The 26,186-nt window shown below is 37.1% G+C and overlaps 1 protein-coding gene across 2 annotated transcripts in view; it reads right to left on the reverse strand.

The window, feature by feature from the left end:
• Positions 1–3,897: 3,897 nt before the first annotated feature.
• PPP1CB (protein phosphatase 1 catalytic subunit beta) overlaps positions 3,898–26,186 on the reverse strand; it is a 37,939-nt gene continuing 15,650 nt past the window's right edge. For both annotated transcript variants that reach the window (XM_066378620.1, XM_066378619.1), the window contains 7 exons: positions 24,685–24,816; positions 22,699–22,929; positions 18,229–18,333; positions 16,036–16,107; positions 14,528–14,679; positions 8,726–8,860; positions 3,898–5,697 (listed from right to left, as the gene is read on the reverse strand). In XM_066378620.1, coding sequence (XP_066234717.1) covers positions 5,593–5,697; positions 8,726–8,860; positions 14,528–14,679; positions 16,036–16,107; positions 18,229–18,333; positions 22,699–22,929; positions 24,685–24,816 — 932 coding nt within the window. In that variant the 3' untranslated portion in view covers positions 3,898–5,592. The remainder of the gene's footprint in view (positions 5,698–8,725; positions 8,861–14,527; positions 14,680–16,035; positions 16,108–18,228; positions 18,334–22,698; positions 22,930–24,684; positions 24,817–26,186) is intronic.

The following is a 26,186-nucleotide window of genomic DNA, read 5'->3' on the forward strand; positions in this document are numbered from 1 at the left end:
GGCGCAGGCCCCTTCCCGCGGAGACCGGCGCGCCCCGTCGCCGAGGAGGCCGGCCCCGTCCCGCGGGAGGCGGTGGCTGGGCGCGGCTCTCCCGTCCCCGCCCCCCCGCCCGCGCGGCGGCCGCGTGCTCCCCGGCCCGCCCGCCGACCCGCCGCCCCGGTCCCCTTCGTGACAAGCGGGGCTCGCGGCCGCCGGCTCCCCCGCGCCCCAGCTGCCGGCCGCCCGAGCCGGCTGCGCGCCCCGTCCCCGGCTCCCAGGCCCAGGCCGCGGAGCGGGAAGGCCGTGTGGTCGGTGCCGCGAAGCCACCAGGGGGTGCTCACAGAGACGCCGCCGCCGCCTCGCACAGGTGGACACGGTGAGAGGGGAGGGAGGGAGGAAAGGACCAGGCACAACCGCCGGTGAAGCCCTAAGGTACCTACGAAAACCTGAGGCTGGTGACAGGGGCCGGGCGGACGGGAGGCCTCCCCTACACGCCCCCCAGGCCTGAGACGGTTGTTCGCAGGTCGCTTCTCCTCCGAACTACCCGCTCCGTGCCCTCCCGCCAATTGCGAGCGAGGCCAGCGCGGGCCAATCAGCAGAGATACCGCCGGGGGCGGGGGCGGGGCCGGCCGGAGGGTGCACGTGCCGTGCGCCGCGAGTCCCTTCTACCGTTATCCTGCCTCGCTTACCAAACAGGCAAAGGGAAAACGCAACCCTCCTCCTGCTTTATTTACCCCCTTTCCCTTGGACTCTTATTAAAGTCTGGCTTATATGCAAGCCATTTATCTTCCTGCCGGCTAGATGGAGAGGCCTTGATAAGTTAATTATATGAACAAACCACTTAAACTACTAAAATGTGTGCATACTGTGGTTCTCTGATAAGGGGATAATGTTTTCCTTTCGCCAAATCCGTTCTAAATTGTCAATTCTTCTTCTATAGAAGCCTTTCCTTTTTGGCCTCTACCCTTAGCCAGGTGCCTAGGATGTAGCAGGTGCTCAGTGTCAAAGGAATACATAAAAGAATTCTTCACAGCTTTTTAATTTTTTTTCTGTGACATCCTTGCTTTTTGCCTTCTACCTAATACAGCAATTTTCAACCAGTGTGCCACAATACTTTTTAAAATTTGCATTACCTATTTAGTCACGAGCACTGACCTCTTTTCCTGTAGATTGCCAAAAGAAAAAAAACACAAAACAGCCAACACAATAGCTGTCCAACGTGAATCAAAATTATATAGCGTGCGGAGGACCCGGGTTCGATTCCCGGCCAGGGCACACAGGAGAAGCGCCCATTTGCTTCTCCACCCCTCCGCCGCACTTTCCTCTCTGTCTCTCTCTTCCCCTCCCGCAGCCAAGGCTCCATTGGAGCAAAGATGGCCCGGGCGCTGGGGATGGCTCTGTGGCCTCTGCCCCAGGCGCTAGAGTGGCTCTGGTCGCAATATGGCGACGCCCAGGATGGGCAGAGCATCGCCCCCTGGTGGGCAGAGCGTCGCCCCATGGTGGGCGTGCCGGGTGGATCCCGGTCGGGCGCATGCGGGAGTCTGTCTGACTGTCTCTCCCCGTTTCCAGCTTCAGAAAAATGACAAAAAAAAAAAAAAAAAATTATACCTTATCAATTGGTATTGTAGTAATTAGTTTACGTGTGCCATGAGATGAAAAAGGTTGAAAATAGCTGACCTAATGGATAACCGGCCCCCCTCTTATCCCTCACTAACATATCATAGCCTTTTCCACATTGCTACAGTCTTGCTAAATATTTTTTCTAACTGCAAAATACTCTACAACCGGTGGACCAAATTTAAGGGATCAAAATGTTATTACACTGGATCTAAATGCCACATGTTGAATAAACATTATAAGGAGCACAAGAATGAAACTTTACATGGATACTTACATGGAATCAGTTTGTCTTATTTAACTCTTGTTCATTTTGTAAGGTACGCTGTCACTTCAAAATTCTTTTAACCATTTTTTAGAAGTTTAAAGAAATTATGTAACACTGGAATCTAATAAAAAGGGACATATTATTTCTAAGTAAATGCCAATGGAATAGTAAGGCTAACATGTCTTCTGAAGTGCAGCTTCGATTCAGGGATGGATCCACAAGGAAGAGGAGTGGATTACGTCAGGGTAGCAAAAGCAAAATAAGCTCGACTATCTCCTTTCTCTAGACACATTTTTTGTTTTTTACTATTTGAGGTGGGGAGGCAGAGACAGACTCCCACATGCAGCCAGACCAGGATCCTCCCGGCAAGCCCACTACGAGGTGATGATTGGCCCATCTAGGGCGGGGGGCGGCTGCTCAGGAACAGTCATTTTACTGCCTGATGTTGAAGCCATGGAAATATCTTCAGCACCTGGGGCCAACTTGCTCAAACCGCTTGAGTCATGGGGTTATGGGAGTGGGAGAGAGGAGGGGGAGGGGTGGAACAGAAGATGGTTGCTTCTTCTGTGTGCCCTGACTGAGAATCAAACCTGGGACTTCCACGCCAGCACTCTACCCCTGAGCCAACAGGCCAGGGCCTTTAAACACGTTCTTAACACAAATATGGGAAAGAATGTTGAAGTCAAAAGTTATGGTTGCCAGGGAGATAAAGGAATGTATCTGAACTTATAAATGAAGATACAGTATACTGCAGTTATTTGGTCCAGTATGATACACTTTTATATTCTTAGGGAACACATCCCACAATGTTCCTGGCTTTCCCTCAGATGACCTCTCGAGAGGTTCATATATTGCTCACAGAATTTAGGGGATCAGGGAATGTTCAGATATTCCAGTACTTTCAGTGTTTTGTATAGTGCATTTTCACCAATGAAATAGAAGTTGGGTTTTACATCTCATTTGCATAATCAAACAACTTTCTTTGACTTGTTTGCTTTTCTGATGTTCTTGTTTAATAAAAACCAAATGCTTTTTTTTAATCGCTTCATATTCATTTTGAAGTATCCTCTAATTTTTGTGAGCAGTATATATATATTTATACACACACACCTTTGAACACTTCCAATTAGCCACCTTTTTAAACTTCAAAATTCTTCTTCCCGGTATTTGATTCCACATTTTGTACAAACATCTTGCTGGTCATGATTAAAATTTGTCCATGGGCAAAATTAAAACAATAAATGTTAAAGCTTCAAATCCAAGGAGTCCACTGTAGTACAGAATTAAAACAAATTGACCCTAATAATCCATGTGATCCATCACATTATCAGTTATCTAGTGTGGTTTAATGATTTTGAATGTCATGACATTTGGACTATAGATAAATATAGAAAATTATTAAAAATCAGAAAGGAAGGACAATATAAATTAGTGACACTAGAATTACAGGCTATTTGTCTCCTAAGAAATGAATTTTTATTTAAGTAGCACTATTACCAAATATTTTTAGTAAACACATTTTATGAAAAGAAGCTGTTAAAAGTGGTTTTAAGACTGCTCGAATATTTAAACATGATAAATTTCCATTATTTAAAATTTAGTAGCCAATATTAATTTGCTTAATTAGTGACTATTTTTATATAATCAGTATTGACCAGGGTAAATTATTGTAAAACTCCAGTAAGTAGGATCTAAATTACTGTTTTGATTAATACTGAAATTAATTTAAAACTGCCCTGTTTCTTGCCAAAGGTTTATTTTCTAGATCTGCTTCACGAATACTACTAAGTGTACCTCTAAAATTCTATTAGAAATTGCTCAATTTATACTCCAGTTAGGAAGGTATTTAGCTTACATTAGATAAAAGCCTGTGTGACTTAACCTATCATATGCAGTACATGAACACCTTCAGAAAAGGATCAATTCAATATACATTCAAGATACTGAAATCTATTTGAATAAAAATGTGTCTAATCTATTGGAATAAAATCTGTCACTGTAAAGGGGAAAAAGAATAAAATAACCAGTCAGTCTTCATATCAATTAGACAACTTTACTAAATGAGAAAACTACATTTAAAATGTGCTTTAAAACAAAATGGAATTAGAAAAAAAAAGACATATGCATTTGAAAGAACGTTGCACTGTGCTGAAAATCAAATCTCTTGCAGTAATACAATACATCAATTCATAAAATTTAAGTTAACAGAATTCTCATTTTAAAAGACAATAGTAAGGTCAAGAATTTCACATCTATGGTAGCACACATAGGGCATTATAAATATGATGTCCATCCCTATGAAGCTTACAAATTTGACAATGCTCAATAAAAGCTTTTAGAATCACATCCAAAAGTATTGCATCCAAAATCACAAATCTGTGTCCTCTAAGTTCTCCTTGTAAAATCTTTGTTCACTTTCTATTCTTCCCATTTGTTAGTACTAACCCCTTAAAAAAAGAAGGAACAGAAAAAGAAGAGCTGCAAAAAACGCTTGAGCATGTACAGAAATTATTGCTACTATAGCTCACTACAAAGCATGTCTATATATCATATGAACTTTGATCATGAAAAATCAGAATAAAATTCTTCAGTGACATAAGCCTTACAATCGTATACAACATTCACATGGCAATATTAGACAGTTAAGCACCCAATATCTGTAGTTGACAGAATGTCCCGCTGACCAGCATTCATTTAAATACGTCCTTCGTACAGAGGGAGGGAAAAAGAGATAGTGTCAGCTTTCCAAGGCTTGTCAAAAAAAGATTCTCATGTTTTGTGGTACTAAACACAAACAAAAATGACAACAAAAAACCCAAAAACAAAACCGATGCAGGTGAGACTGTTACCAGAAAGTTAAGCATGCCAAAAGGTGTTTCGTGCGAATTAAAACCTAAAACCAAAGTACCACATAACCACATTACCAACTAGGTGGGTAATACTATGAGCCTTATCTTAAAGTTAAATGAAATGCTACTGCACAATAATAGAGCATCAATAAGTTAAAAATTAGAGTGCGCAAATCCAAATCTGTGGCAATTTCTGCATGAAGCAAAATATTCACTATCAGCTGTAAAGTGTGCCCAAACTGTTTGATTAAATCACTGGATTGGACAGTTTGCATACTTTTAAAATATCAATCTCTAAAATTTCTTTTTACAGTAATGAGGCATAAGTTTTCTTAGTAAGATCAAACAGGTACTTAAGTAAATAAGCAAGAGAAAATAATAGTTGGTGAATGTCTTTAAAGCTCGTCCACATTTCACTTTTAAAAATGTTTAGGGGAAAGTTTAAACTATTTGCCATTCTAGCAAAAACAAACAAAACATAACAAAACAAGCCCAAAATAATGAAACAACCAAGCAACACTAAGACCACATTACACAGATGGATCATCATGCTTTCATCTGGTTTAACTATCACATCTAGTTTAACTGGGATGCTTTTCAACTTTAAAAACTGTGATAAGTGAAGATGTAACTTTAATGGGTAATTTTGAATTTGGATTTAACTTTGTTGAATATTGTAACAGAGTATATACTTATCACAATACAGTGTAGCACATCTTTCTATTAGAAAAAATTTTAAGTTCCTTTACCCGTCTCCTTAAGTTAAAGGTGTGACATCATAAAGGGTGTCAAATGGCTGGATGGTTTTACAGTGCACACTTATATATTATGAAGTATGTCCTTAACAAATCTGAAGGTTTCATTGTACAGTTCCGTTCTTCACCTTTTCTTCGGTGGATTAGCTGTTCGAGGTGGAGTGACGGGACGTCCTGAATTCAGTCCACCGTACTGGTACTTAGCTTTCTTTTCAGATGGCTTCAATATCTTAAAGTAAACAATTTATTAACACTGTTATTCTTTCAAGTGTAGTACGATAAAGAAAAAGTATTGTTACAGCAGTGGTTTTCTTTTCTTTTTTTAAATAAATGGCATAAACTGTAAAAGTGCAATAAAAATGTAGAAAATTCCACAAACATTTCTCACCTTTAAAGAGTGTACAAACATCTGAGTAAGTGCTACTATTTGTCATTCCACTGATAATTTTGTAACAAAAGCTTGAGTAGGAGAATCCTATCAACTACTCAATCCTTAGATTTAAGCATAAAAAAAAACCAAAAACTTTTTTTCAAATTAGTGTATCTTGGTAGTGAGGAAAAAAACTCTAGTCTTAAGAGTCAAAAAGACCTAGGTTCTCAGCATAATTCTGCCACTAGTTAGAGGGTAACGAGTCACAAACTAGTCAGACCTTAATTTTTTATGGTAAATAGATTTTTTTAATTAGAAAAAAAGCAACAGCCTTACTTGAGGAGCCTGAGATCCTGCTCCCCAACATTTGTCATCAATTTGGTTCAAGTAAACTCATAAAAATTCTCAAAGAAAAACAAAACAAAAACCAGCTTTATTTTTATATATTATACATCATAAAATTTGCCCACTTAAAATGTACAAGGTCAATGATCTTTAGTATATATATTACAGAGTTGTACAACCAGTGCTAATAATTTTAGGATATTTTTGTCACCCTAAAAAGACACTTTGTTCCCATCCCCATTTCCACTTTCCATTCCCCTAAACCCTCAGCTCTCGACTGATTTGTCTTTTCTGGCTCTTTCACATAAATGGAGTCATACAATATGTGGTATTCTGTGACTGGCTTGTTTTTGAGGTTCATGCAAGTTGTAGCATGTATCAGTACTTCATTACTTCTAGTTGTGAAACATTATACCATTTTGTGGATATTCCACATTTTGTTAATTCATTCTTTAGTTGGATATTTGGGTTATTTCTATCCTTTAGCTATTAAATAATATTCCTATAAATATGCATATACATGTAATTGAGTCCCTATTTTTAATTCTTTTGGGTATATACCTAGGATTAGAATTGCTAGATCATACAGAAACTCTCTGTTTTTCAAAGCAGCTGTACCATTTTACATTTCCACCATCAATGTACGTTTCTCCTATAAATGTACGAAGGCTCCAATTTCTTCATATCCTGACCAATACTTGTTACTGTCTTTTTTAGATTATATTTATGCTGTGGGTATAGAGCTTTAACCTAATTAATTATAAATAGAAAATTTCACATTTACACAAAAACAATGTACATTTATTATTTCTTAGAACTATACAAAGCATCATAATGCATCACTAAAAAAAATAATTAATTCATCCACCAAGATGAGGCCTGGTTACTATCTTTAAATTTTAAGTGAGAAGTCAAACATTATACAAATAGTTACAAATAGTATAATAAAAAAAGAAAGAGATGGTCTACATTTAAGAAGAGTGTGTGTGCATTTTAGGGATATAAAATAACCTTTGCAAGAACAAGATATCAAAAATGAATTTTGGGGGGGGGGTATTTTTCTGAAGCTGGAAATGGGGAGAGACAGTCAGACAGACTCCCCGCATGCGCCCGACCAGGATCCACCCGGCACGCCCACCAGGGGGCGATGCTCTGCCCCTCCAGGGTGTCGCTCTGCCGCGACCAGAGCCACTCTAGCGCCTGGGGCAGAGGCCAAGGAGCCATCCCCAGCGCCCGGGCCATCTTTGCTCCAATGGAGCCTTGGCTGCAGGAGGGGAAGAGAGAGACAGAGAGGAAGGAGGGGGTGGGGGTGGAGAAGCAAATGGGCGCTTTTCCTATGTGCCCTGGCCGGGAATCGAACCCGGGTCCTCTGTACGCCAGGCCGACGCTCTACTGCTGAGCCAACCGGCCAGGGCCTCAAGAATGATTTTAAGCAGCACAACAAAGCCAGAGTTTATCACTTTTTAAAAATGTACATGTTTCTATACTTATAAATGGGTACTTGAAGATTCACTGGCAAGTTTTTTTCATCTGAGTTTATAATTCTTTCTCCTCAATGTCTCTTCCACCTATTCATCTTGTAAAAGGAAACAAAATCTAAATTACTTATTGAATTCAGATTCCTTTAGTAGGCAAGTCACTATCCAAGGAGTCATACAGGAATTTAACAATTTAAAAATTTGCATTCAGAAGGACTGATTCGCCCTGGCCAGTTGGCTCAGCGGTAGAGTGTTGACCTGGTGTGTGGAAGTCCTGGGTTCGATTCCCGGTCAGGACACACAGAAGCGCCCATCTGCTTCTCCACCTCTCTCTTCTCCTGCAGCCAAGGCTCCACTGGAGCAAAGTTGGCCCGGGTGCTGAGGATGGCTCCAAGGCCTCTGCCTCAGGTGCTAGAATGGCTCCAGCCACAAGAGAGCAATGCCCCAGATGGGCAGAGCATTACCCCCAGGTGGGGATGCCAGGTGGATCCCGGTTGGGTGCGTGCAGGAGTCTGTCTGACTGCCTCCTCACTTCTAACTTCGGAAATTAATTAATTAAAAAAAAAAATAGCTGATGACTATTGTAGGGAGATACTCTCCTAAGAAGACCTCTAAATTCCCAGTCTCTAAAACCCTCAAGACAAAGGACTCAACACTAGCAGATGAGCCTTTCCCTTCTATAGCCTCTTCCCCTCAGGTGGTTACCTCTGCCTTTCCATCTCCAACGCTCCAAGGGCCTTTTGCTTATGGAACTTGTTTCAGGAGCCTGTGCAGCCAAGGGGGCGCACTTCTACCTCTGTAACTTCTAAATAAACTTTCTTATAATTAAAAAAAAATAAAAAATGACTGATATAACTTAGGTTCCCTAAAACTCTAACATCTGACATATACTAAAAAAGCCAAAACCTCTGTAAAAGAAAATAGAAATGAGTCTATGCTGACATTCACTTAATAAAATTGATTTTTTTTCTATACTTGCTCAAGGAAACAACACAAATCTAAAAGAAATTTTTCCTGATAATAGTTTTAATCAGACCTTTAGTTGTTATAAATTTATATCATACCTGAAAGGAACACATCAAAGTTTCATCCACACTCATCATTCCACCAGCATTATCAAATTCACCACAGTAATTTGGGGCTGAAAATAGGGTTACCAATTGTCGTTTAGCAAAAAATTCATATCCATCTTCCACCACCTGTCAAAGGAAATGCCAAAAGAAGAAAACATATTTATAATAATTCTCAACCATCTATACTAACTGAAATTAATATGACAAAGACCTAAAAAACAAAACAAAAGGAAAAACACCAAACCTATTTGTTTAGGAAGCTTTTGATTTTTATTCTTAAATTTGCCTTAGAATACTAAAAATCAGTGTGCCTTTTCTATAATGGTATGAATTTAGCTTAAATGAAAGCATAATAAATTTATGATTTTTAAGAAGTTTAGAAATCATACCATTTCCAAGGCTCTCTATATGCTAATATGTATAGTGTCTATTCTCTGGGGAGTTGGGAGAGTAAGTACTGTACTTCTTAGATGACAGCATTATAATCTCACTATAGGATCCTTAATTCAATGAACAAAATAACTAGACATGAAAAACAGGTTATGGCAAAGACGTTTTCCACGCTTCACTTTTAAATTTTATCTTAGTATAATGTAGCTACACATTAAAAATGCTACTAAATTGAGCTTAATTTATACAGATCATGTTCCTAATAAAATTAGCTTTTACTTAGATTAAAATTTGATACATATAATTTTTATTTTTTTTAGAGAGAGAGAAAAGGAGATAAGCATCAATTCATAGTGTGTCACTTTAGTTGTTCATGGATTACTTCTCATATGTGTGGGGGGATGCTCAAGCCAAGCCAGTACTACCTTAAGGCTCAAGCCAGATGAACACATGCTCAGCCAGCGACCTTATGGTTTCGAACCTGGGACCTCATCATCCCAGGTCATTATATCCACTGCACCACACCGGTCAGGCATATATATAATTTTTTTTTTAACAATTTAACACCATTTCTAGAATCCACTGTCAATTCCTGAGTTAAACAATTTATTGTTTCTCAGCTACAATTTGAGAGGTAGACAATAATGCATAAACATTTTATATTTATAATAGGCAAGAATACTTTCTGAAGTCTTTTAGGTATCCTTTGATTAAGCAAAAATTATCCTACAGCCTGACTGGTGCTGGCGCAGTGGATAGAGAGCACTGACTTGGGATACTGCGGTCCCAGGTTTAAAACCCTGAGGTCAAGGGCTTGAGCTAAGGCTCACCACCTTGAGTGCAGAGTTGCTGGCTTGAGAAAAGGGTCACTGGTTCGGCTAGAGCCCACCGGTCAAGGCATGTATGAGAAGCAATCAATAAATAACTAAAGTGTCACAACTACGAGTTGATATTGCTCCTCATCTCTTTCCCTTCTTGTCTCTCTTGCAAAACAAAAAAATTAAAAACACCTACAATACTTGCTAATATAAGTAAACACCTTCAAAATCATTTATATTTTTCAATAATTCCTACCTTAGCATCAGGTACAGGCTTCTGTTCTAACTATCTCATGGTAGAATTTCAATATTAACCTTTTCTGTTAAGACCTTGGCTGCCTCATCTACTCCAGGCTCGGCATGGATACATCCTTTTAGTTGGTAGTTTCCTTGTTCATTTGTTCATTCAAAAACACATTTACTGAAAGAACAAGTTTTTTCTATAGGAAATATCTGGAGTTTGTGTTATTCCTTACCATAAGTCTTTTAACTTCAGAGATAATGTGTTGTGTATTAATTTGGTATAATTTCAAACCTACTTATGACAAAAATGAAAATTTAAGAGTAAAGTTTTGATGTAAGAGTAAAGTAAGTTGTGTCAGGATGTCATGAGCTCATCTGTTGTTACTGATAAGCACTCGGCAGCTCAGCTTATCAAACTGGGAGCTTATTTTTTTTTAAAAGGGAAGAAGTAACTATGGCAAGGGGAGATTTAAACTATAAATACCCAGATTGTGTGAAGATCATAGGAGAGTTTCGGAGACTCTGCTGACCTAAACAGTTTTCTGAAGATCTTTAGGGCACTAGCGCCTGACCTGGTAAAGGCTTACAGCAAGGTAAAGCTGTGCAGCAGCCCCTACAAAGGAAATCGTCTTACCTGTCAACAATGGCTCCATCACTGCCTAGCAAAATGCACTAGTAACAAGGGACTTTCACTTGTCAGCTTTCCTTGGCTAAGCCATCTCTCCTAAGCCTGAGTTGGAGCCTGAGTACCAACCAACTCACATAAAGGTATACCTCAATTCAATTAGGACTTTATTCTTTTTTCCCCTTGTCTGGCTCAACAGTGTTAATTTATTACTGCTTTGGAATACATTATTACTTTATTGACTTATTAAGAGACATAACCCTCTATACTACTGGCTTATAAAAGTATAATTACTGCAGAGAATTTGTGTTAAACAAAGACAATCTTGGTCTCTAAGTAGAATCTGCCACCTAAAACAAAGCAATATGTTTAAAAATAAACAGAAGAGGGTTTTGGAGGTGTCTGGATGAAGACCGCACAAATTAAGGTAGTTCAGTAAACTTTTAAAATAATAACCTTTTTTTAAAAAAGACCAGTGAATGGAGATCTATAGCTGAAAAAACTATCAGGTGAGTGTTTTATTAGGAAACTTACCAGCTCTGCCCTCTTATCTGTTGGAAGGCTATCTTAGTTATCTCAGTCATAAACACAGTACTTACTGATTAAAAGACAACTTTGTCAAAAGCAAAGAATTTGGAGACATGACTTTATTTCAACTGAACTAAGATATTCTGCTAGGAATAAGGCATCTGATAGACAACGTGGGCAGAAAATGAGAGCTAGACACCTCTGTTTATCACACAGAATCACCAAGAGGTTAGAAGTAGTCAAGTGTCATGGGGTGTAAAGCCTCCCAGAAAAGGGAAGTACTGTGGAATACCATATACTTAATAAATTTTGCTTTAACAAAAATATAACAAGGAATCTTAAAATCTTATATTTACAAATTTCAAATACTTCTCGTAGGTTCAAAACTAGCCAAAAAAATATTTTTTTTTAATACCACTGAATGTATTTCATACAAGTTATGTTTTAGAGCAGTGGTCCCCGAACCCCGGGCCGAGGACCGGTACTGATCCATGGGCCATTTGGTACCGGTCCACAGAGAAAGAATAAATAATTTACATTATTTCCGTTTTATTTACATTTAAGTCTGAACGATGTTTTATTTTTAAAAAATGATCAGGTTTCCTCTGTTACATCTGTCTAAGACTCACTCTTGACGCTTGTCTCGGTCACGTGATACATTTATCCGTCCCACCCTAAAGGCCGGTCCGTGAAAATATTTCTGACATTAAACCGGTAAGTGGCCCAAAAAAGGTTGGGGACCACTGTTTTAGAGAACACGAGGACTTGGAATATTGTTAAAGTAAGCTTTTGTTATAGTTTATTTTACTTAACAAACACTAACTAAATGCATTCTATGTCAATAAGTTTATAAGGCAGTGGATACTGAAAGATCAACATGTCACAATCCCCTCCTTAAAAAGTATACAATTTAGTGGTGGAGGGCATTAAAAAAACAAACAAATCTAGACTGTATATGCATTTTTATGATGAAAATTCAAATTTGTACAAAAGTAGAGAGTCGAAACTCCCATTTACTAACCCCAATGTAATAATTATCAGCATATTGCTACATTTCTTTCATTTATCCCCCTTTTTTCTCTGTTGACATGTTATTTTATTAATTTACAACATAGGGAATATAGTCAATAACGAGGTAACAACTATGTATGGTGTCAGATGGATACTTAAAATACTGGGGGGACCACTTTGTAAGGTATATGGTTGTGGAACCACTATGCTGTACACCTGAAACAAATACAAAATAACACTGACTGTAAACTGTAATTGAAAAAAATACATGTCATTAATCAATGTTATCTCAACAATGTAATTTAAAACTTGGTTTGTTTTTATTATAGTGAAGTTTGAGCGTCTTGTATTTTGGATACAGTCCTTTGTCAGATTTGTAACTTGTAAATTTTTTCTCTGGGTCTGTAGACACTGTTATATTCTAACAGTGTCATGTGCAGAGCAACAGTTTTAAATATCGATGGGGAGTAAATTATTTTCTTTCTTTCAGGGAGGGTTCTTTTGGTGCCATGTCTAAGAACTCTGGTTAGCCTAGGGTCTGAAAATTTTCTCCTATGTTTTTATCTTAAAGGTTGATGGATTTTCATTTTACATTTGGACCCATGATCCATATTGAGTAAGATGTAAGGTTTTATTCTAAATGAATTATTTTTGGCATATGGCACTCCAATTACTCTAATACCATTAAAATACTATTCTTTGATAAATTGCTTTCGATGTCTTTTGAAAGTAAATTGGCCATATGTATATGTGGATCTTTCTATAGTCCTTATTCTGTTGACCTATGTGCCTGCCGTGTTGTCAAAACTACACTGTCTTATTAATGTAGATTTACAGCGATTCTTAAAACTAGGTAAAGTGAGCACTCCAACTTTATTCTTTTTCAAAATAGTTTTGACTATGCTTTTCTATATCAATAAATCTTGTTGGTCTCTTAATAGGAATTGCATTAGAATTTTGTATCAATTTGGGATCAACCTGGAAGGGATGTTCCAAGTCACGACCACGGCAGGCTCTCCATTTATTTCTATCATTAGCAGCTCTAGCTTAAACACAGAGTTTACATACATAATACTTCAGATTTACACCCAACTACTTGCCTTTTGGGAGCTATTAAAATTTTATTTCATTTTTTAATAGAATTTATTGGCCTGACACAGGTTTCTGCTGATGTATTTTAAAGCAAACCCTAGACATATCATCTTACCTTTACATACTTGAGTATGCATTTCTGATATGGACATCGTTCTGACATAACAATAATGACATATCATCACAGCTAAAACAATTAACAATGCCTTCTGAATATCTAACACCCTGTCTATAATCAAATTTTCCCAACTTTCTTAAGTCTTTTATGTTGGGGACCGAAAAGCCAACAGGGTTTTTGCAGTTTAGATTTTTGGGGGACAGAGGTGTGGAGAATTGGCTATAAACTGACAGACTGCCCAACCGCCCACCTCACTTGTTCTGTGAAGTTACTAAAGGCTGTTAAGCTGTGGTGCTAGATTTTTACTCATCCTACCCCCCATGTCTCCCAGCAAGACTGGAGGCAAGTTTCTTCTATCCTTTGTTTTGTGTGATGTTATGTGTGTTTAAGATGTTATGTATGGTGGGGGTTTTCTGCACTTAGTAAAATTCTTGGGTTGCCTTGGAAATGTGATCAGAGATCTCTGATTTGCTAATGACCTCACTCTGCCCTAAAAATAAAGCAAGAAACGGGTATGGAGCACACTCTCTTCTTGCTAGCAACAACTGCAGAGCCCTCCCAACCCCATCCTTTATTTCTTTAAGCCTATTTTCTTAATTCCGCACCATTCCCACTCAGGACCTGGAATTACTAGCTGCGCTGGTTCGCAGAATCTTTTTATAGTGTAGTTTGTTATCAAAATCTCCACAATTCATTTGATTATCTACAATATATAAACATATTAAAATGGGATCAGATATATCTAGAAAGCTCTACACCAACATTGAATAATGTGTTTGAATTGCAGTATACTGCAAAACTATATTCTTTTGAAACATTTCCTCTTAGAGGGTGAGAAAGGGTTAACAAATCATTAGGTAGTTCTTTGTGAGAACAAGGTACAGGCTTCACCCCTCAGTTTCCTCAAAAATAAATGGAATGGACTTGTATGAAGTTAATAAATGTTAAAATATCCAAAAGTTTCATACCTGATGAGCTCGACAAATCAAGTCTAAATCGTGACGATTCAAAAATTTACTGACTACATCAGCTCCAAAAGTGAAAGAAACACCACGATCATTTTCTCCCCAGCCTTGCACATCCTTGTCTGGGTCAGACCACAGCAAATCACAGAGCAAACCTTTGAAGAATAAGTTTATAAAGTTTATAAAATAAAGTATACCTTTACCACATTTCTTCTCCTGTCCTCTTACTCTTTAATAAACAGTAACAATCTCTTGCCCCCTGGAATACCAGTTTATCAAACTTAGACACTCTTTGTTAAAGCACCATACAAATACAATCTTTCCTAGCTTCATAAGGTATTACTTTCCAACCCTTTCCATATAAAAAATATCTGTGTATAGCACACTCTAAGCACACAATATACGGAAAAGGCTGTGTGGGAACTCCTGAATTTGTAGTCAGCCAGACAGAAGTGTGGGTCTACTAGGGACCCACTTGAGGCTGGCATCTGAAGCAGGGACAGTCTTGTGGAATGGTGCCCTTAACCCTGTGGGGTCTTAGCTAACCCCAGAATTGAACTGTTTGACACTCAGTTGCTGTTAGGAGGATAGGTTGTGGTGTGGAAAACCCATACACACTTAGTGTCAAAAAAATGCCACACAGAAAGGTGTTTATGTTTTAAGCAAAAGTTGAACTGTGAAACAAAACATAACTGCATTCAATTCACAGGTCTTCACACAGCATTTTACAATACAAATATCATAATTAGTACACACACTGGTACTCAAAGATAAGTAATTACCATCTAAAAGCCAACATTAAAGTTAGGGCAAGTGGCAACTATGCCTAGGCATTTATTTGTAACATTGGTTCATTTGTTAATTAATACAGCAATTTATCCTCAACTGGAATGCATTTGCTTTTGTTTTGACTAGCTTCACTTAATTAAGAGTTTTTCTAAATGTTTTAATAGCCAATTTTCATAATTTTTCACATAGAATTTTCACAATATTAATCAAATTCACCACACATCTCTAGAACCTTCTGCTTCAAGATCATTAAGAGCTCCAAAAATTTTAAATATAAATGATGCAGATAAAAAAACCACCAGAAAACTACTAGATAATTTAAGAGGGTAACTATATCCTCAGCTAAGAAAGAAAGATTTTAATTTAAAAACTTTTGACTAATTTTTAAGAAGTCTTTGAAGGACATAACCAATGTTGATTATTAATGAGGGAATTTAGAAAGATAGGAGGTTTAAGAGAATCAATAGCAAAATCTTTTTTGATAAATTAGTTTGACTGAACCACATTATTGTTATATATATATAAATTAGAAGTTCTACAGTTTGGGAAATAGTAGAAAATGAAATACTTTATATTCAAATAATCTGTAGTTAGCTTACTGACTATAAAAAGGCTCTATTATTTATTACATAAACCAATGCTACTTCCACTAAATATAATTAAATTCAAATATACTAATAATTTACATAAAACAATTAAGCAAATTTTTCTATATACGCAACCTGTATCAGGGACATCAGTGGGTCTCATAATCCTCCGAATCTGCTCCATAGATTGCAGGTCTGGTGACAGTCCTATTAATAAAAACATGAATCCTAGTACAGACATCTAAAAAATTTTCCCTCAAATAAAAAACCATTTAACCGAAGTAGATTCACTATATGTATTTAAAGTATTCTTTTAATATATTGAGTTATTAAATAGAATCCTACTTTGATAAAACAGAACATTACAACTAAGTCTTCTCCACTTTTTTCTACGAGAATAAAATTCCTTCTCATTTCAAAAGATTGTCCAAGAAAAGAGTCCTACTCCTCCTCCTTTCTTTCCACCCATTCCCTGTCCTTCAGAGGAACATACTCAATTCCAATCTTTCCTGCCACTGTACTACTTGTCACCTACTCTTTTTTTAAGCGATAGAGACAGACAAGAAGGAAAAGAAGAGAGATGAGAATAATCAACTTGTAGTTGTGGCACTTTAGTTGTTCAATGATTGCCTCTCATACTACAGCCAAGCAGTGACCCCTTGCTTAAGCCAGTGACTTTGGGTTTCAAGCCAGCGACCTTGGGGTTTTGAACCTGGATTCTCAGCGTTCCAGATTGACACTCTATCCACTGCGCCACTACCGATCAGGCTATTACCTACTCTTAAACATGGTTACTTCCAAGTTAAAGCATCTAATTCTGTTCCATTAGACTTTCCTATAATCCATCCCAACATGTTCATTATCTTCATAATAGCATAACTGTTGATCTGGATAAACAAAAAAAGCACATGAAAATACTTTGCAATCTTTCAGGTAATACATAGATAACAGCCAGTATAGCTTAGATATTCATATTATATACTGCTTGCTACATTTCTACTCTTAGCTATACTAATGTGCAAGAGCTACAATTTCTTAAATGTTTAGTATCTACTGTAAAATGTTTTAATTAATATAGTGAATGATGTACTATTAAAGAATAAACCATTTATTATCTCAGGCCTAGAAAAGTGCATCTACCTTTTTAGCATTTTTTCACTTAATTCTTCCTGCATATAAATAGAAAACCAATTTTCTTACAGTATTTTCATTAAATTACTACCCTGAATAAAAACCCAGTATGGCTATCAAACCATTCAATCAATCCTTTGCTCAGTATTCAAATCTCTATCATCTGATCCCATCACTCCCCAACATGTACTTGACATTCTAGCGAGGCCAGTCCTTACACATTCCTTGAACTAAACATAAAAAAGATTGTCTTATTAAGTTCTTTCACTTCTCCAAGGTCTTTTTATCCTCCAAAACCCACGCCGCCAAAGTCACCCAACAATTCTCTCCTTTTTCTTACTTCTCATAATTACTATCTCTATAAGTACTCTGACATAATTAAATTCCTTTCATTACTCAGTATGTTTCAAAGTATACATTTTATCAATAGGTTTTTAAATTCCTCAAGATAGCCATATCAAACACTAGCTATATGTATTTTCATGGCATTTAGCTAAGTGCTAGAAACATGTTCGTTTTTCCAAATGAACTTTCATATATTCAAGTTTATTTAACAAACCATTCAGAATAACTTAATTCTACCAAAAATCATTTTTAGGACTGAAACAGATATAATACATAAAGCCTAGAACTCTTGGAACGTGGAATATTAAATTATGTCTTGATTCTAATGAAAAGCATTTATTATAGGCAGGAAAAACGGTAATACTACTCTTATTTTTTTTAAGACTTTATTCATTTTAGAGAGAGAGAGAGAAAGGGGAGAGGAGCAAGAAGCATCAACTCCCACATCTGCCCTGACCAGGCAAGCCCAGGGTTTTGAACCGGCAACCCTCTCAGTGTTCTAGGTCATTTTATCCACTGCACCATTACAGGTCTACTCTTATTTTTATGGATAGCAGGGGTACCTTCCTATTAGAACTGAGGCAAAAGGAAGATATTTTTTCAAAACTATAGTTATCCTCCACATATGTAAAAAAATTTAAAGACAAATACTAAATTTTCATTTTAATTATGTAAAAATCATCATAAATTTCTAAGTAGAAGAGATTTTAGCCCTGTTTAAAACAGTTTTAATCTTTTGAGTTTTGACACAAGCACTGCTTTGTTTTCTGATAACATCTTAAATATTGTAGGTCTTTTCTAAATAACAGAAAAAGAGTAAGAAAAACCCATAAGGCAAATTTACTAATCTACCTCCATGACAACAGAAGATCTTCTCATCGACAATGGCGGCTATAGGCAGACAGTTGAAACAATCAGTGAAGGTCTTCCACAATTTAATATTAAACCTTCGTTTGCCTATAAAAAGAAAAAACAAATAAATGAATCTATAATTGTTCTCATTATCTCACAGCTACAGGATTATCAATAATTTCAACCTTTTTTCTTTACGTTGATGTAGCACTGGGTTTTTCTATAATGAATAAGTGTTACCTGTATATTTTTAAAATGGTAATAAATACATATAATAAACCGTCATACCTGCAGTAAAGTTACAAAAACATCAAAGATTGTGACAGGTGTTTTATGAAACAAATACATCAAATATTTGTCTTTTAAGAGCACCATAATATAGTAACTTTGAAATAGTCTAACAGACTATTAGTTTATTTTTTCCATTCAACATGTACACTAGTTAAATACCTAGCCAAATAAGCAGAAGCAAAAGGGGTGCCTCTGGACACTGTCCATTTGAACTCGAATGCATTCAGCAACACAGTATAAACTTACTGCCAAGAAAGAAGAATTTCCAAGTGCTTAACTGGTATTCACTTTTGAGTGAATTACAACTTGGCACCATAGCAAGTATAAATAGAGAGTCAAAGGCTATAATTTTCCTTTAGTGAAGAGCTACAACAAAGACAATCTCAAGTGTATGTTCACCTTTTTAGTGTTATCAACTTTCCTGAATTTGGCATTAAGTTGTAACAACTAACCCAGGGAAGGGATGAAAGACACACGCATTAATTTCCTATGCTTTTATACCATAACCTGCCTCTCAATGAGTTAAGTATAACTCAAAGCAGTGTTTAGAAGCTGTTCTCTCACACATTTCATTTGATGTAATTCCTATCCCAAAAATATTGAAGCCTGTATTTTATCTTTCAAGAATATACCTCTAGGCCCTGGCTGGGTTGGCCTGGCATGTGGAAGTCCCAGATCTGATTCCTGGCCAGGGCACAGAGTCGTAGCGCCCATCTGCTTCTCCACCCTTCCCCCTCTCCTTTCTCTCTCTCTCTTCCCCTCCTGCAGTCAAGGCTCCATTGCAGCAAAGTTGGCCCAGGCGCTGAGGATGGCTCTATGGCCTCCGCCTCAGGCACTAGAATGGCTCCAGTAGCAACACCCCAGATGGGCAGAGCATTGCCCTCTAATGGACATGCTGAATGGATCCAGGTCGGATGCATGCGGGAGTCTGTCTCTGCCTCCCTGCTTCTCACTTCAGAAAAATACCCCCCCCCCAAAAAAAAAAGAGAGAGAATATACCTTTATTTCTGATGTATCTTTAGAAAACTGGTTATAGTTTGATATACTACTACATCTCACTGATATGATTAAACAACTGAAAACACATACTATACCTCAGAAATACAAATGCAATATAAAATCAAATCATCATTCCCATTAGTACATAAGCTCCAAGAAAACAGTTATCAGAATACCTTATAATATCCTTGAAGATACAGCAGTACAATAGAAAAAGAAAAGATGGCTATTGGCTAGTATAACAGAGTTATCAGTAAAACCACTTTGGAAATCATTTAGACATTATCTAGTAAAGTTAAAGATATGCTTATACTTGACCTGGCAATTCATTTAAAAAAAAAGGTACCAAATGATGCTGCTGCTGCTGCCAAATCCCAAAACTTTTTTTTGAGGGTGGTAGTGATTCTGTAGTGAAATCAGTTGCTTCTTGGCTTTCTTCACTGAGGATTCAGCCTTCTCTAATTTGTAAAATAGGCATTCTTTCCAAGTTTTACTTTTTCTCCTGTTCTTTGTACTTGAAAGATAATGCATTAAAAAAATTCCCTTTCTTGTTGTTTTAGGGGAGTTACAGAAAGAGTTAGAATAGGTACCTGCATGTGGTCAATGCACCATTTTCAATTTGGAAGTTTCGTATCTTTTTTTCATTATATATCAAACTCCTAACACATTGTTCAAAATAACTAACCTTTCTCCTATTGTACATCTGTCATTTCTTCTATTGGAGTCCAAATCATCCAATTTTGATTTTGAAAGATTGAAATATTTATCACAGGATGGTTAAAAATAAAAAGGAATTTGGAATAAGAGTAATTTAAATCCCCCCCCCCCCCACTGATTTGAGAGAGAGTGAGTGAATGAGTGAGGGAGGGAGGGAGAGAGAAGGAGACAAAAGGAGGGAGAGGGAAGGAAAGGGAGGGAGAGAGGGAGACAGAAGGAGGGAGAGGGAGGGAGGGGAGAGGGAGGGAGGAGAGAGGAGAAAGAGAGAGGTAGAGAGAGGGACAGAGGGGAGAAAAAGGGAGAGGAAGGAGGAGAGGAAGGGGAGAGGAAGGGGGAGACAGGGAGGGAGAGAGGGAGGGAGAGGGAGAGAGGGAGGAGGGAGAGGGAGGGAGTCAGTTCCACTTAGTTGTACACTGACTGATTGCCTATCATACATGCCCTGAAAAGGGACAGAACCTGCAACATCAGTGCACTGTGACGATGCTTTATCCACTGAGCAACCCGGCCAGGGCAGAATAAGGATAATTTTTGAAGTTTTAGTTTTCTTTCTTATGTCCTAATATACTTGTAGGCTGAATAGTCTCTGTGACCATTCAGTGGCTTGTGGGGGAAAGAGAGAGTTAATACACCATTAATTTAATATTCAACACTCTGTTCATGCTTGATATACCTGCCAGTTTTGGTATGACAAATATGGGTATAGATGATTGAATGAATGGCTGGTACATGCTATATATCTGAGGCCAGTTTTCAACTGGTTAGTTTAGGTGAACTAGTTAAGAATGGTCCTGAAATTTTTGTATCATTCTTTCTAGGCCCAAAATACTTATTACACTGACTAGACCTCCAGGGGTCTTCACAATGGCTGTGGGAAGGGGGGATGCTCAGATCCAAGCTGTCTTTAGAATGCAGCACACCGAGAGGCTGACCGACTGGAATTCTACTAAAGCAATTCCAGACTGATCGATTATTAAAGGAATTACCTGAGAAAGCCTGACAAACCAAAAATTCACAACATTAGTATTTTCTTTATGATGCTTAAAAGGCAGTAAAGTTGTGTTAGAGAGAGCATCTGAGCCTTTTAAAAATAATTTATTATTTTGGAAAAGGGAAAAAAATAAGATACAAATTCCTTGATCTTAACATACAATTAAGTAAATGTTGAATCAGTTTATACCCCTACCAGTAGTGGCTAAGAGTACCTCTTTTTCTGTATTTTGGCCAACATCAGGTATTAACAATTTTGTTGAGTTGACAGGTAAAAAACAGTATCACTTTAATTTGCTTATTTACTAGTTAGGCTGAAGATGTTTTCTCTATTTTTTCCCACTCGCATTCCTTCTTTTGTAACATGCCTATTCACTGGTTTTGTTATTTTTTTAAATAATTTTTTAAAGTTTTTTGTATTTATTAAGGGTAGTAACCCTGGGGGAATTTTCCGAGTTTATTTTTTACTTAAGGAATCTTTTCAGTGACCTTTAAAAATGATTTACATTATGTACTATTTGATCTTACAACTTATCTGTCATATTAATAAGTATAATAATAAACACCTTCAAGTCAAAAAATAAGAAAAAGAAAAAAAAATTATCTGTACTATGAATTGCAGTATTCCCAGTGTATAGAACAGTGCCAGACAGGTAGCAGTTCCTTAAACATTTATCTCATAGTAAATGATTATGTGTATCAAAGACAGGAGTATAAATAGGACTCTACCATATTTAAGAACAGAGAAAAGCAAAAAAGATTCTAATGGAGAATTCAGCACTAAAAAACCAATTCAATTTGAAAATCATTCTAACTGGTTCTAAACTATCATTAACCAGATACATGTTCACTTCCATATTCTAACAAAAACAAAAGACCATATCAAACATAAAACAAGGTAATTCAGTAATGACACTTGGAAGCAGTATCACAAAACAGCGTATCAGTAATTTCTTACTGATAAAAAAAGTATAGTAAAATAAGGATACCCCGAATATTTAGGATCTTTATCTCTCTAGGTTAATAGGCATACACTAAAATCCTAACAATAAACTTGAACTTTTAAAATAATTTCATAGAATGAATGTCTCAATATTTCTTTGACATGGAGCCAATAAGAGTTTCTGTTGTATCACAAGAATGTTAAATCAGTGGACTCTAGAAAACCAGCGGCAAAAGTCTATAGCGACCTCTGTTCCACTTGGATGTTTTACTATGTAATCTAATTACAAAAGGGCCTTTCAGCTGAATGAGCTGCACTCAACCTGAAAGAACATGACCAGAGATCCTAAGGAACTAATTGAATTAGTAACATCTCCCAATTTCAGGTTCCTCTTCCATGAAAGGCTCTTTTCTTGGGCTTATGTTCAACAGATCATATTTTCAAAAAACGCTGAATTGAAGAAACTCTTTTGAAACAGAACATTAGGGAATTTTTCCATTAATAAAAAAAAATAGGTTTTTATTTTTACTTACACTCATCATAGAATCCATAAATGCGATTGATGCTAGCACATTCATGGTTTCCTCTTAAGAGAAAGAAATTCTCTGGATATTTGATTTTATAAGCCAACAGCAAACAAATGGTTTCCAAAGACTGCTTTCCTCTGTCCACATAATCTCCTAAGAAAAGATAGTTGGCTTCTGGTGGAAAACCTCCATATTCAAATAATCGCAGTAAATCTGTGTACTGTCCATGAATATCTCCTAAAAATACAAAAAGTCAGTTTTAGACTATTTGGTTACGATGATGAAATCACATTCTATGAAATGGTTCCTCATGTTTACTCCCTTGTGTAATCCTTTCCCCTTGAATGTGGGCTCTAGTGACTTGCTTCTAACAAAGAAGATACAGCAAAAGTGAGAGGGGCTGTCACATCTGAGATTACATGACAAAAGATTGTGACTTCCATCTTGCTTGCACTCTATTGCCTTCTCTCACTCTTAAAGATGAAGCCAGCTGCTTTCTGGAGATGCACATATGGCAAAAAGCTGAAGGAGGCCTGGGGCCAAAGGCTCATTAGGAACTGCGGCCCCTCAGTCCCTCGGCCCATTAGGAACTGAATCCTTTTACAGCTGAACGTTGAGATGATTGCAGCCCAGATGACACCTGGACTGCTGGGCCCAAATTCCTGACTCACAAAACTTGTGAAATGATAAATTAATTTGCTATTTTAAGCCACAAAGTTTTGGGGTAATTTGACAATTTGGGGTATATGACAATAGAGAACCAATAGTTAATCTTATTATCTGGTAGTTTAACTTAGGTCATTTTGTTATACCACATAGCAACACAAAAAGAACTTAGAAATATTTAGCATAATAACTTCTATTACCTTCAAATTCTTTTTTATCGTAAAGCATTTTAAAGAGTAACTTGCTGAGAATTTGAATCATTTTAAGATAACGTGTAAGTTTTGCTGCATTTAAACTCATAGAAGGGATAGATCATTTCCAAAAAAATTCCAAACTACTAACTCTTTAAGGTGATACTATAAGTTTTTCCAACAAATATTACTTAGCTAATCTATTTGCTAGGCACTAAACAAAGAAGTACCAAGCACACGACTTAATAAACCACATGAAGAAAAAGAAAAAAGCATTTAAAGAGCACATTAAGCATGGCAGGTTACAGTGTGCCTGTTGATCACTAAGAAACATGCAGAATAAAAAAACCTTGCATATAGCAAATAATCCTTGATTGAGCAAAAACTGATGGTTAAGTTCATAAAAGCTTTGTCATAAACACTAATAGCCACTACCAAGAAAACTGCATTATTAATCCAAAAGCCAGTACAATATATTATTTACCATTTCCCGCTGTTATGTGAACTATGGAAAAATGTAGTCACTCCACTTAAGGTCATAAGCTTTTGCTTTTGGCCAAAAGCCACTAAAAAACCTAAAAAAACAAACTTTAAAGTTACATAATTTTCAAAATAAATCAAAATGATCACAACAAAGCTAGAACACCATTAATATTACCATTCTAACCCCCAAAATTCTGTACCTGTTTCTTCTAATCAGTGTACTGACAGCTATTTCTCCATTTCTTTAACACTGGATATCAATTTTTGACATGTTCATTCAGGATTTTTTTTAAAATTGCAATTCTGATTATTAGTGAGACTGAGGATCTTACTTTTATTGGCCATTTGAATTTCTTATAAGATCTGCCTCTTTTCATTTTTTTATTATATTGTCTTTTTCTTCTTTACTTGTAAGAACTCTTTATAATGTGAATAGCAATCTTTTTATCTATTCCATGTATAGCAAATATTTTGTAACTTGCCATTCATGAACATTTCAATTTTCATAGACTTAAAAAATAAATAAAACCTATCAATCTTCTCTTTTACACAAAAACTTTAAAATGTTTTCTCTAGATTACCTTCAATGTAAATATGTGAGAAAAACCAGGATTCAAAAGAGATTGTTTCCAATTTTTACACATTTACATACCACAAATTTTCAGTGGTGCTTCCAATTCCAAAAGAATAGGCTGGCTGAGAAAGATCTCCCGAGACTTGATACATAAGCCCCGAACTTCTGCTTCAGTCATCTGCACAATCTTTCCTGGACGACATCCTCTTACTGATAAACAATGAATAAAAATGGTCAGTTTCTTAAAATTTCTACGTAAAATAATAAACCTTAAAAGAGAGTCATACCCACATTTGAAGATCAGAACAGTCACACAGGCAGCAAACTGCCAGATATCTGTTGGTTCCTATGGCTAACAGTAAGGTTATTCTATATCTTTGGCTTCCCATCTCCATTGTTGCTAGTTCTTGATGATGTTCCACAAGGCTGCTACCATGGAAATGCCATTCAGTGGCCAACTAGAGGCCTCACAGCCCAGAAGATCTAAAATGTTTCAGGGACAGACCTCTGAGTGCCTGGCCTACTCTCTTAACAAAGTCTTGCATTTAGTAGTAAAAGGCCAGAATAGCACCATTAAGAAGTAGAGGCTATGAAGAAAGGAAGATTATGAAAAGCTATGGCCCAGCATGTGGATGTCCCAAGTTTGATTCCTGGTCAAAGCACACAGGAGAAGTGACCATCTGCTTCTCCACACCCACTTCTCTCCCTCTCTCTTCCTCTCCCAAAGCCATGGTTTGATTGGTTCAAGAGCATCGGCCCTGGCCACTGTGGATGGCTCCGTGGAGCCTCTGCCTCACGTGCTAAAAATAGCTTGGTTGTGGGCATGGCCCCAAATGGGCAGAGCATCAGCCCCAGATGGGGGTTGCTGGGTGGATCCTGGTCAGGGTGCATGCGGGAGTCTATCTCCCCTCCTCTTACTTGGAAAAAGAAGGAAAAAAAAGTAGCTGTCAGGAGATGCTTTAACTTCACATGCTTTCTTGGAATATTATCAGCAGTCCTAAGAATTTTAGCAACCACCATTTCTATTTCCTGATCAAAACAAATTTCAAAAAGTGCCAGATATTTAATGAATTTTAATGCATTGTTTACAACAGGACATTATATTAAAAATTCTATAAGCTAGTTAGATGGAGGAAAGCATTTTTCATATGAATGAGTAAATAAAACCCATTAACTAATATGGTTCCCCATAACTTCTGGGATGGGGTGGGGAGAAATGGTGCATGAGGAGTTCCTTCTTTTCCCTGTTGAACTTGTAATCACTTCCCCTCATTACCTTCTCCATCACTCTTTTTATTTAACCTCTAAATATAATGCTAGATCCCATTCAATCTTAACTGAAAAGACATCTGAACAAAGAAAACAGAAACTGTATCTCTCTATATCCCTACGATTTCCCATTTATAATTAAGTCCACACATTTCTTGCTTAAAAATGGTTATAATTTTTCTGTCAGGGTGAGGCTTAAAAAACAAAAACCATTGCCAAAGCATTCTATGTATATTTTCCATTAATAAAGTAATATGTAAGTAACAGACAAATATTGCTTTAGCAAATATGAGTCAATAAGATCATCCCTG

The sequence above is a fragment of the Saccopteryx leptura genome, chromosome 3, assembly GCF_036850995.1.
Source record: "Saccopteryx leptura isolate mSacLep1 chromosome 3, mSacLep1_pri_phased_curated, whole genome shotgun sequence".
Classification (NCBI taxonomy): domain Eukaryota; kingdom Metazoa; phylum Chordata; class Mammalia; order Chiroptera; family Emballonuridae; genus Saccopteryx; species Saccopteryx leptura.